Source organism: Nicotiana tabacum, chromosome 11 (genome assembly GCF_000715075.1).
Source record: "Nicotiana tabacum cultivar K326 chromosome 11, ASM71507v2, whole genome shotgun sequence".
NCBI classification, from domain to species: Eukaryota; Viridiplantae; Streptophyta; class Magnoliopsida; order Solanales; family Solanaceae; genus Nicotiana; species Nicotiana tabacum.
In genome coordinates, this window is record NC_134090.1 from 102866541 (window position 1) to 102879208 (window position 12668).

Consider the following 12668-nt stretch of genomic DNA (forward strand, 5'->3'; position numbering starts at 1 on the left):
CCAAGCCCTGTTGGAGCCAAAACTCCGATCGCAAATCATACCTATCCTTAATCGCATTTGTAGCAGAATCAATTATTAGGAAGTAACAATGCTCTTAATGCGCAACAGTGGAAGAGAATCACCTCATTTTTATGGTGAGAGTTTCCTCTCAATTTTCATATTGAAGAATTTTATTGTTACAGTATGAGCATTGCGTTTCTCATCTTGATTTTGTTAAACCTTTTTGTATTTCTCTACCCTTGCTAAAAGAACTGTTGTTAATTCTGTTTTTTCGTTTTCGACAAACAACTATTTTGTATTATTCTTGTCTGCAACAACACCTTATGAAATTTACTATTTGTAATTTCAGATTCGATAACCGAGGCTTCGTTTGTCACTATGAAAATATATCATGGGGGAATTATGAAGCGTATACCAGAGAAGCACTATGTTGGAGGAAATATAGATTACATTGATTATGTAAATGCCGCAGAATTGAATATTGCTGACTTTAAGAAGATGGCAGAGATATGTGGTTATTTGAGTGATTCAATAACTTTTTGGCGTAAGTGTGAAAGGCCTGGTAGTAGAGAAGTTAATCTCTACAGATTTTGAAGCCTCTGCAGTTGGTAAAAGCATCCAAAAGGACAATGTGCTTGAGATATACTTTGAACACTTGGACTCTTATTTTCAAATTGACAAAGTGGATTCAGTAATTCAATCAAATATTAAAGAAAATAACAAGCATCAACTTATGTGTGAAAATTCATCTTGTGGTGATTTTAGTGATTCAGAAGCTGATTTATCAGATGATGTGTTGGTTGATACACATGAGAAGAGGAACCAAAGCATTTTGGAAGAGAGGGAGCTCCTTAGCGACGAAATAAAAAGAAAGATGGTTGATATAGAAGGGGATCCTGATTGTGTTGATTCTGAAGACGTGCAGAGTTTGGATAGTGATTCTAAAACTGAAAGTTTCAACTTTCCTAAGTTTAATCCAAAGACCGATGGAGATAACCCAGTATTAGGTTTAGAATATACCTTTGGGACAAAGCAAGAATTTAAGAATGTTGTAGCAACTCATGAGATTAAGAATGGAAAGTATATCCAGTGGAGTAGGAAACGATAGTGTAAGAATGGAGGCATGTTGCATACATCATCCAGAGTGCAAATGGATAATCATGGCTTCTAGAATGCAAAGAGACAAGGCTTTTCAGATTAAAACTTACAATCCCATACATACTTGTAAGGAGTGGCATCATGAAAATAGAACGATCACATCATCTATCATTGCAAGAAGATACCTCAAAGAAATTGGATCAAATCGGGACTGGAAAGTGGCTGAATTTAGGGATAGAGTAAGCGTTGAACTAAGAGCTCAAGTAACGTTATCTCAAGCTAAAAGAGCTAAGATGAAGGCTATTGCATTAATTGATGGTGACATTAAAGATCAATATAAAATGATGTGGGATTATTTCAATGAAATTGATAGGACAAATCCAGGCAGCACAGTTTACACGAAGTTCATTGATAACGAGATTCCCAATGAGCCACAGAGATTTCAGAGACTATATATTTGTTTTGCTGCATGCAAGCTTGGCTTTGGAGCGGGTTGTAGAAAAATAGTAGGGGTGGACGGGTGTTGGTTGAAGGGTCCAATGTATGGGACTCAATTGTTATCTGCAGTTGGCATGGATGGTAACAACAACATATTCCCTGTTGCCTATGCAATTGTAGAAAAGGAAAACAAAGATACATGGGCTTGGTTTTTGAATCATTTGGCGGCTGATTTGAATATACATGAGACTGGTTGGACCTTTATGTCAGACAAACAAAAAGGACTTATTAAGGCTTTTAATATACATGAAAGCTGGTGTTGGAATTCTGTTGTTTTTTGAAGCTGCTGCTGGAATTGTACTGCTGTTTTTGAAGTTGGTGCTGGAATCTGACTGTTATTTTTGCTGGAAAATGATTGTGGTTTTTGCTAATTTTTTAGACTGGTGATGAAACTTGACATTATGTCGCGACCCAAATCCCGGTCGTGATGGCGCCCAGCACACTACTAGGCAAGCCCGACCATTATTCAACACTTAACCCAATTTATCAAAAATAGCGGAAAAAAATATCAATTAAGCAAGATTAAAGTACTGAAGATTTTAACAAAATGCACAATATAATCTCACTAGGACCCGGTGTCACGAATCTGAGCCTCTAGAATACAGAATATCATCCTAATACACGGTATATCCAAAGTCTGATAATGCAGAAATAAAGAGATAGGATAGGAGGGAGAAGATCAATGGCTGCGAATACCGTGCAGCTACATCGATACTCCCAGAGGCTGGATCTGCTGATCAACTGGATCTACTGAGCCTGAGACTGCCCTAGATCTGCACACAAGGTGCAGGGAGTAAAGTGAGTACTCCGACCCAGTGAGTAATAAAAGTAACTACAGTCCGAAGATAAGAAAGTCCAGTAAATACACAAAGTAAGCTACAATCCGAATATACAGCAACATATGGAACTGAGCAGCAAAACACCACTATAAATACAAATACATGAATGCAATGCAATGCATATGATGGTACATTCCAGTACCCACTACGGCGTGCAGCCCGAGCCATCCATATTTATTTATCATCGACGACGCTCACTGGGGGTGTGTACAGACTCCGGAGGGGCTCCTACAGCCCAAGCGCAATATCTTGGTCAGTCATTGTTACCTGACCGGTCAGCCATTGTTACCTGACCAATTTATATCATACAGTGTCATTGTTACCACTGTTCAAGTATATCATTCAGTGTCATTGTTACCACTATTTCAAGTATATCACAGAGTGTCATTATTACCACTGTTTCAAGTATATCACATAGTGTCATTGTTACCATTGTTTCAAGTATATCACATAGTGTCATTGTTACCACTGTTTCAAGTATATTACACAGTGTCATTGTTACCAATGTTTCAAGTCACTTTATAATTAGTCCAGAAAATAATATAATAAGCCCCTTGGGCATTTACAAAACAGAAGTTCCCAGCCCGGAATACATTTAAAAATATCATTTAAGTTTTCAACACTTAGAATTATGGCTGAGTTTGCAAAACAGCATTTAAAACCTTGGACTGAAATTAAATGATATGCAAATCATGCTAAGCAGTAATATCAATCCTCTAAGGATTTTACAAATCGGCACAAGGCCCCAAACATGGCATCAAGCCCAGAAATATCAATGAAGTATGTGTATCAATCACCAGTATAGTATAAACATCACACGGGATGGACCAAGTCACAATCCCCAATAGTATCCGACCCCGCACTTGCCATGGAGTGCGTGTCATGCCTCAATATAGCGTTACGATGTGAAAGTACGGGGTTTCAAACCCTCAGAACAGCATTTACATCTATTACTCACCTCAAAATGGCCAAAAGTCTACTCCGCGATGCCCTTTCCTTTCGAATCGACCTCCTCGCGCATTGAATCTTGCCAAAACCACAAGGAATATATTACAATAGGCTAAGGGAATATAACTCAATCGAAAAGACTCGAAAAATATCGAAAATCACGAAATTTGCAAAACCCGAGCCCTGGGCCCACTTCTCGAAAAATTACGAAAGTCAGATCACCGGATTCCTCGTCTCGCCACGAGTCCGTACATATAAAATTTACCAAAATCGGAGTTCATTTGACCCCTCAAATCACCAAATCTTATTTTCAAATCCCTAGGCCTAAATCCTCAATTTTTCTACAATTTTCATGCTCAAATCCATACATAATTGATGTACTTAACTCAAAATAGGTGGGGATAACTTACCTTCACATTTATGATGAAAATCCCCTCTTGAAGCTCCCCAAAAATCGTCCATACTTTGAAGAAATGAAGAAAAGTGAGCTAAATCTGTGTATAAAAGAATCTATCTGTGCTTCGTCGAGTTGTACCTTGCACTTGTGCTATACAAGTTGTACATCCTATTAAAATTGTTCCTTGTCGGACACCTTCTGTTTAAACACCCATAACGTCTTGTATTAATATCCAAATGACAAACGGTTTGAAGATTTAGAAACTAGACTCAAAGATCTTTAATTTGATAGGTTGTACACCATATAACTCTTTATATATCCCGAGATATGAGCTTCTAAAGTGCATCGTAAATTCTGCCGAAATTGCTCCAGCAGCCCTTTTCGATCCATCGTAACTTTCTGAGATGATATCCAAATCGCGAATGGTTTAACTTTCCGAAAACTAGAATGTATGGGTTACAACTTTCGTGTTTTGCACTTTTTCGGATTTCTTATAGATTACAAGATATGAACTTCCAAACTGGACTACTCGCACCTAAAATTTTCTGGGCACAGCAGAATTTTCTGCAATTTTTCCTAAGTCCGAAATCACTTCGAGACACCTCCGAAACACTCCCGATCCCTCGGGGCTCCAAACCAAATATGAACACTGACTCTAAAACATCTCACGAACTTGCTCGAGCGATCAAATCGCCAAAATAACATCAAAATCAATGATTTGAGCCTTAAATCCAAAAATTCTTTCAAATTTCATAAACTTTCAAATTTTCCAATTTAAGGCCGAAACCCGTCAAACAGCGTCCGTTTGTAACCAAACTTTACAGGAAGCGCTTAACCAACATATATGACCTGTACCGGGCATCGGAACCAAAATACGAGCCCGATACCATTACTTTCTGATCAAATTTCATTTTCATTTTTCTTAAACATTTTCAGAAAACAATTTCACGAAAAAATTCATATCTCGGGCCTGGGACCTCGGAATTCGATTTCGGAAACACGTTCAACTCCCATATTTTTCTATGGACCTTTCGAGACCGAAAAATCACGGGTCCGGGTCCGTTTACCAAAAATGTTGACCAAAGTCAACTTTAACAATATTAAATATCAAAATTTTTCAAATTTTTCCCATAATTCATATATTTCAACACAAAGATATTCCGGACACACTCCTAAGTCCCAAATAACCTAACGAAGCTATCCAAACCATAAAATTCGCATTTCGAATCCGATATCAAAATTTCCACTTCCGGCCAAATTTTCTCAAAAACCTTCAATTTTTCATCTTTAGCCGAACGGCTCCAAAATGACCTACGGACCTCCGAATTCACTTCCGATCGCGCTCCCAAATCCAGAATCACCATACGGAGCTACTCCCAGTCTCGGAATCCCAAACGGACATCAATAACACTGAAATGCATTTTAAACCAAACTGATGCAATTTCTTCTAAAATGCTATCTTCCACAATAGGCGCCAAAACGCTCCCGGGTTATCCAAAACCCGATCCGGGCATACGCCCAAGTCCGAAATCATCATACGAACCTGCTGGAACCTTCGGATCCCAATTCCGAGGTCGTTTACTCAAAATTCCAATCCTAGTTTATTTCTTCAATTTTAAGCTTTCAAAATGAGAATTTCCATTTAGATTTGACTCCAAACTTCCTGAATTTTAATTCTGACCATACACACAAGTCAATATACCTGAGATGAAGCCGCTCATGACCTCAAACTGCTGAATGACGCGCCGGAGCTCAAAACGACCGGTCGGGTCGTTACATATTAGTTGTTGTTTTATTGGTTTTTAGTGATTTAAACTACTGCTAAATGCTATAAGATGCTGCTGGATTTTTTTTTTTTAATTATAGTTAGTACAATGCACCCACATTTTTTAAGCCACAATAATATTCATCTTTCGTTCAGTATATAACAAGGAAATGCTTCACAAGCTTTCCATAAAGTATAAGTTGATACTCAAAATTGAGTGAGAGAAATCTAATATTTAACAGTCCAATATCAGAACGGATATGGAAGACCAAATCTGTTGTCTAAGCCAAGCGAATCATTTTGTCAAAGTATTAGTTTTTATTGTCGATGTTTAACGAAGTATGACCAGTTGCAATGAAATAGAAATTTTATGCCAAAAGCTTCATCAAAATTCTCATTCATCTAAATCATTCATTACATAGAAAAGTAAAAGGTACATTTTTGAATAGCAAAAATGATTGAGGAGGCCGAGAATTTGTCCCGAGGGCTTGTCAGTAGGAACGTTATATCTTGGACTGCTTTTGTATCTGGACTTTACCATCAAAAGGCCTTCAATAAGGCATTGACACAATTCTGTTTGATGAGAAAGAACAATACTGAACCTAATGAATTCACCGTTTCTGGGGCCCTTTCATACTCAGCCTCTATAGAATGTCATGATTATGGTTGCGTATAACATCTTGTGCATCATGGAATGCACTGATAGCCGACCTTGTTCCCAATGATGAGGTTGTTGCTGGGTTAGAAATCTTCCATAAGATGCTAAAAAATGATATGGCTTGAGATGAATATACATTTTCAGTTACTCTGAAGGCCTGCTCGTTACTACCATTTCTTGCAATCTGCAGGCAGGTGCATTCTTGGGTAGTTAAGGGGAGGTTTGGGACAAACCTGCATGTGGAAAGCTCGTTAATAGAAGCATATGCATAATGTGGCAACTTAGAGGATGTTTAGAAGGTTTTCGTCTAACATCTACACCAGATGTTGTGACATTTAATACAATAATTGGAGCTTATTCACACTATGGTTATCCAATGAAAACTATATTCTTATTTGAAAAGATGGTGGAGAAAAGGATATTACCAACAGGAACTTGTTAACTATTAACAACAGAGTAGTTTAAATTGGCAATTGCAGTCGCTTAAGAAAAGCACTAAGACACTGTCTCTACTTTCTCATGACTATGTGTTTCCACAAGTAGCATGATCTTGATTCCAACAAGAGGTAAAACACATACTAAGTACCAAACATACCTTTTGAACAAGTAAAGAACTAGAGGTATTTATGCACTTCATATTCCTATAAAAACTCAAATTCATAAATCTTTTTTTTTTTTATAAGATCTCAAATTCATAAAACTTCTACCACATTGCAGAAACATATCCAAGAGAGTAGTATAATCTGGATGAATTATTATTTACCTTAGTTTATTTCATAGTCAATCAATGAGTGTCTATTCCTTCCGCTAGTAATCAAGCAAATTAGCTGCTACTAAATGAATAATAATATACTGAAATTTCAAAATCTAAAAGGAGATCAAGCTAGCAATAGGAAATAGAATCAGAACAAAGTTAAAGATTCGACATGCTATAGGAGAAAAAATAGTTAATGATGTGCCTTTCAAGAGGATGTGGAAGTGGCAAACAAAGTTTCTAACTGAAAAGTTTCATTCTTGTGATAGTGATAGTTAAATATGTCGATTTCTAATACAAAAAATAGAAATGTGTACACCCTTGAATCTTCATTGCGTTTTCTTGTCTTTCTCCAACAAAACCAATCTGACTCACCTGATTACCCACCTGGTCTCGTGAATTTATAAACTAGGGTTATGAAAATTGGGGGAAGAAATGGGAAAGAGAAGGAAGAGAACGTTGATCTTTTGCAGAGAAATCTGTTTTCTTTGAAATGGAAATCATGTGACAGGCACGTGAGGAAAGTCCTGTTAAAAAACAAACGGTGTTTAAGGTTGTGATTAAAAGTGCACCACTTTATTAAAGAAAAGTGACTATTAGTGTACCATGTTAAAGAATATGTATTATTTTAAGTCTAAGGCTAAATATAGTGTATGATTTTGGGCTTTTCCTCCTTCATTTTGTAATGTCAAAATAGAAGGCACAATTTCTATTTTGGTTATGGGTCTTGTGTTATTTTGTATCGTCCATTATCATTGTCATTCTTGTAAAGACTATATTTTTAATTTTATATATATATATAAACTAGCCTTAAGCACACTACTTAGTGGATCTGCTATTAAAAAAATAAAAAATTAAATACTTTTTCATCTTGGTCAAACGCATCAAATTTTCAAAAAGTTATTTTTCACAAAAAAAAAATAAATACTTTTAGCCTCGTAGAAGTTTGGCCAAACAGGCTTTAAAATTAAAACCAATAATAAGATAATTTTAATAATGCAATTAGTTAGCTATTTGAACGCTCACCTTGTTGGGAGGATTCGATTTACATCTTGTAATCTCATTCCCTATTTCCTATTCTCCTCCCCTATATATAATTTGAAAAAAAAAATTCAAAACTCTTTAAAAAATCCAATAATATACCGAAGCTCTTGGTGCAGTTATGTTTATATGCTTCACTCGTTAAGATAAAATCAATATTATCTTATTATATATCATTAAAAAATATTCTATAGAATCAAATTTTCATCCTATTATGTTACAAAATATTTCATACAAATCAACTACTTCCAAGCATTATTCCACTCTATTCATATCAAAAATATAATCATATCATCATTCCACTCTATCATAATGGCAATCTTTTTCCACTCATAGATGTAACTTCTTTTAGGGAATGGACAAAGCCTGCATACAGATTCCGAAAATTCCACCTCAATTTTATTGCACAGAAAACACTTGGGGTCTGTTTGGAAAGTCCCCGGTAATTGAAATGATGTAATTAATAGGATAGTAATTACACAGCCTAATAATTACGATGACTTGTTTATTTGTCATAATGTAATTACAAGCGTATTGTTTGGTTGTGCAAGTATAATTACACATTTACATTAAATTTTAAATGAATTAATTATCGAAACTTTAAAAGTTAATATAATAAATATATGCCTATAAATAATTTTTTTACAAGTATAAATGATATTGGCTTTGGTATTCAAGATGCATATTTTTTCTTGAACATACATTAATTAGTAATCATATATTTATAGCTAATATTATAAAAATAATTTTTATATATTTTCACATTAATAATATTTAGCTTAATTAATTATAAAAGCTAAAAACATACGTTTTGTAAGAACATCATGAAATGCTGATAAAATAAATTATTAATAATGTCATATAATTATTCAAATGTTTGACAAAACTAAGCTATCAATTCTAACTAAAAATAAACAATATGCAATGTGAAATAACAAGTCAATATTATTAAAACAAGTAAATTTGAACCATAAATATAACACAATTTCAATATCCAAAAAAAAAAAATAGTTTAACATATGTTAAATTTCAACATAATAAAAATACATTCCAATACAACTTAAGATTAGGAAACATAATAGGTTTATAACCTCATTCAACAACGAAATTATACTTTAATGACATCACTCATTATATATCAAGTTTGTTAATCACTCATTATTTCTAATATCAGGAGATGTAGTTTTAAAAACTAGAATAATAACGCAGTTACGATAATAAAGAAAATAAAATAAATAAAAAATAAAATATGCGAGCAATTATATGCAATCACAAGAAATAAAGGCAAATAAATAAAAGTACTGGTACAAAGAAAAATATATTTTAAAATCAAAAAAGAAATTAAAAAGTAGAAATAAAATAAAAATAATTAAACTAATGAAAATAAAAAGTTATAAAAAATAGATTAAAAATATATATAAAAAAATTAAAAAATAACCTTGTAATTATACGATACAATTATCACTAATTCTCACTTTTGTTTGTAAATTAGAAAATGTAATTATGCCTTTCCAATTATATTTAATTTTATGTTAATCAAATAATTACTTGACGAGATAAATAAATTAAATTGTATAATTACGTCAATTACACGCAAATTCAAGGTGACTTTCCAAATGGCCTCTTGGTATTCAATTTACTTTTCGTCACAACTTCTTACAAAAACAGACTACGCTGCATATTGCATTTTGACTTTATGGATCGTTTTCTTCTCTTTCTTAGTATCATGCTTATGTGTACACGCCTCTCTACTGCCACGTATTCATGATTTTCCTTCTGCTGCCACGTTACATGTTTTCTTGCTCATTCTATCCGTATAGCTGCAACAAGAAGATAAAGCTTAAAAAACACATATATCCTATAATAAATACATGTCCTAAAAATGATTTCTATACTCCCATCATTTTCATTGTGTTTAATTTCCCCCTTTTTGTAGTTTCAAACTTTTCTATGGATACACGACAGAGAAGCATTAGAATAGCAATGTTGCCATGGCTAGCACATGGTCACATATGTCCCTTCATAGAACTAGCCAAAGCACTGTCCAAGAGAAATTTCTACATATACATATGTTCCACACCAGTCAATATCAATTCTTTCAAACAAACAATTTCAGAAAAAGATTCAATTTCAATAAAGATAGTTGAACTTCACCTTCCAAATTTACCTGAACTTCCTCCTCACTACCACACCACAAATGGCCTACCACCCCATCTCATGTCCACTCTAAAAAATGCTTTAGATATGGCCAAACCAAGCTTTTTTCATATACTTAGTACTTTGAAGCCAGATTTGGTTATGTATGATTTTCTTCAGCCATGGGTTCCAACTATGGCTGCTTCACAGAATATACCATCTGTTCTATTTCTTACTCCTGGTGCAGCAGCAAGTTGTTATCTTTTTCATATTGGTAGAAAGAAGCCTGTTTCTGAATACCCTTTTTCAGCTATTTACCTTAGAGATCATGAGTACGACAGGAATAGAGATATGTTTGAACCAACTGAAGATGATGGATATACAGATACACAGCGAAGAGTCAATGGATGCATAGATGGATCATCTGAAATCATCTTGATCAAGACTATCAGAGAGCTAGAAGGAAAATACATGGATTTTCTCTCTACTTTATGCGAGAAAAGGTATGTCGCGTCTACTCAAACTTTGACAAATCAAATAAAAAAAAAAGCATCTAAAATGAATTTATTTTTCCTACATTCAGGTATGTTCCTGTTGGACCGCTTGTTAGAGAACCAGAAACAGAGCATGAACATTCAGAGGTAATGAAGTGGCTAAACAGTAAACAAAGATGTTCCACAGTTTTGGCTTCATTTGGGAGTGAGTATTTCCTGTCCAAGGAGGAAATGGAAGAACTGGCTTATGGGCTAGAGCTCAGCAATGTGAATTTCTTGTGGGTTGTGAGATTTCCAGTGGGAACAAATATCAGCCTAGAAGAAGCGCTTCCAAAAGGTTTTCTTGATAGAATTGGGAACAGAGGAAAAATAGTACAAGGATGGGCTCCACAGCTAAGAATTTTGCAACATTCAAGTATAGGCGGATTTGTGAGCCATTGTGGATGGAGTTCAGTAATGGAAGGGCTTCAACTTGGAATTCCAATTATAGCTATGCCAATGCATCTTGATCAGCCACTTAATGCTAAGTTGGTAGTAGATGCAGGGGTAGGTGAAGAGGCTGTTAGGGACAAATATGGAAATCTTGATAGACAAGAGGTGGCAAAGGTCATAAGGAAAGTGGTGGCAGAGAAAATAGGGCAGAGATTGAGAAAAAGAGCAAGAGAGTATAGTGAATTTTTGGAGAGTAATGGAGCCAAAGAAATAAATGAAGTTGTTGAAGAGTTGCTAAAACTTTGTAGGGTCACAAGAAGACAGGATTCTACTGAACTGCTTTACTAAATTAGTCTTTTTCCTTCAATTTTCTTTTTCCTTTTATTTTTTTTCCTTTTGGTAATGTACTTCGCAACAAAATAAATTACAGGTACTACATAGATCAGTGTACAATATTATCAATTTTCATAATATGAAATTGATGTAGCATTCAATTTTATTTTGTGTATATTTATTTGTTTTGGCTAATTACCTGTTTGGCCAAGCTTTTAAAAAAAATCAGATTATGTTTGAGAAATATTTTTTTCGGAAGTACTTTTTAGTATTTTTGGTGAGGAGCAGTTTGTGTTTGACTAATTAATTTAAAAAATACTTTTGAGTAATAATTAGTGTTTTGATCAAGCTTTTGAAAATTATTTTTAAATATATTTTTTTTCAAAAATATTTTTGGAGAGAAGCTATTTTTTTTTGCTTTTCAAAAATTACTTTTGTTTTTCCTCAAAAATATTTTTTTCATTCTAAAAGTTTAGCCACCCCAAAAATATTTTTGGCCCGAAAAAAGGTTGGCCAAACATGCTATAAATCTGAATTACTTTTATTTCGTACGCTTTGCAATCGGATTAGTGTCAACCACCGGTTCTAATACTTAACTTAGCAATAGACAGGACAAGGTTATTATTTTGCGAATCAAAGAGACGAAGTAAAAATCTGCTGGTCTTTTGCTTCAGCTCAAAATTAGGCCAACTCTAAAGATATGATTAGTATCACAATTACAATCATCACTTCGACAACACATAGTTTTTTCATTTTTATATCCCGAAAAAAATTTGGAGACGGTATCAAAGTATTAACTAGATCGAAACATGTTAAATATGTCATGCAAGTCTTTTAGCACTCGTAAGGTGGGGAAAAAGGGGGGAGCCTGGAATAAGAAAGAATTCTATGGAGGGTATGCTAAGGGGCCATGACATCACAATCAAGGGCGGAGCCAGAGGACAAAAGGGATTTATCCGAATTTCTTTTTATATATATAAGGTCAGCATTTTTTATATATAAAATAGATGTTGAACTCCTATGTGAACTCTATTTTCGTCTTTGATTACAATAGATGGAAAAAGTATTCCTACACTTTTCTTGTCTGTTAGGAATGAGTCACAGATGCATACCTGTTAGAATTATGCACCCCTTGTGCACTAGAGGTAGGTGAATAGTGTATTGACCTATTAAAAACATTTACCAGATTTTTACGTTTTTCTTAAAACTTGATTCTTAAAGTGGTTCTTACAATTCATGTAACTAATAAATACAAAAAATAAAGAAGACAATAGT

General features: G+C 34.3%; 2 protein-coding genes and 2 long non-coding RNA genes across 4 annotated transcripts; 2 read left to right on the forward strand and 2 right to left on the reverse strand.

Moving 5' to 3' along the window:
• Positions 1–1115: 1115 nt before the first annotated feature.
• On the forward strand, positions 1116–1877 carry LOC142165957 (uncharacterized). The gene has a single exon (XM_075224350.1). It carries the CDS (start codon positions 1116–1118, stop codon positions 1875–1877), a length of 762 nt encoding a protein of 253 aa, XP_075080451.1.
• Positions 1878–2046: 169 nt separating this feature from the next.
• On the reverse strand, positions 2047–3843 carry LOC142166545 (uncharacterized). The gene is made up of 3 exons (XR_012696958.1): positions 3794–3843; positions 3394–3461; positions 2047–2369 (listed from the first exon to the last, which is right to left on the reverse strand). It is a non-coding gene; the product is annotated as an uncharacterized LOC142166545 (long non-coding RNA).
• Positions 3844–5926: 2083 nt separating this feature from the next.
• Positions 5927–7551, reverse strand: LOC107820582 (uncharacterized). The gene is made up of 2 exons (XR_001655953.2): positions 6967–7551; positions 5927–6436 (listed from the first exon to the last, which is right to left on the reverse strand). It is a non-coding gene; the product is annotated as an uncharacterized LOC107820582 (long non-coding RNA).
• Positions 7552–9849: 2298 nt separating this feature from the next.
• On the forward strand, positions 9850–11559 carry LOC107820584 (beta-D-glucosyl crocetin beta-1,6-glucosyltransferase-like). The gene is made up of 2 exons (XM_016646892.2): positions 9850–10637; positions 10718–11559. Exons 1-2 carry the CDS (start codon positions 9949–9951, stop codon positions 11406–11408), a joined length of 1380 nt encoding a protein of 459 aa, XP_016502378.2. The 5' UTR covers positions 9850–9948; the 3' UTR covers positions 11409–11559.
• The last annotated feature ends 1109 nt before the right edge of the window (positions 11560–12668 follow it).

What these genes read in the sequence shown, in the direction of transcription:
- LOC107820584 (XM_016646892.2), top strand. Translation starts at nt 9,949, where the DNA reads ATGGATACACGACAGAGAAGCATTAGAATAGCAATGTTGCCATGGCTA. An exon ending in TCTACTTTATGCGAGAAAAG is followed by an intron (nt 10,638 to 10,717) that starts GTATGTCGCGTC and finishes TCCTACATTCAG; the next exon opens with GTATGTTCCTGTTGGACCGC.
- LOC142165957 (XM_075224350.1), top strand. Translation starts at nt 1,116, where the DNA reads ATGGAGGCATGTTGCATACATCATCCAGAGTGCAAATGGATAATCATG.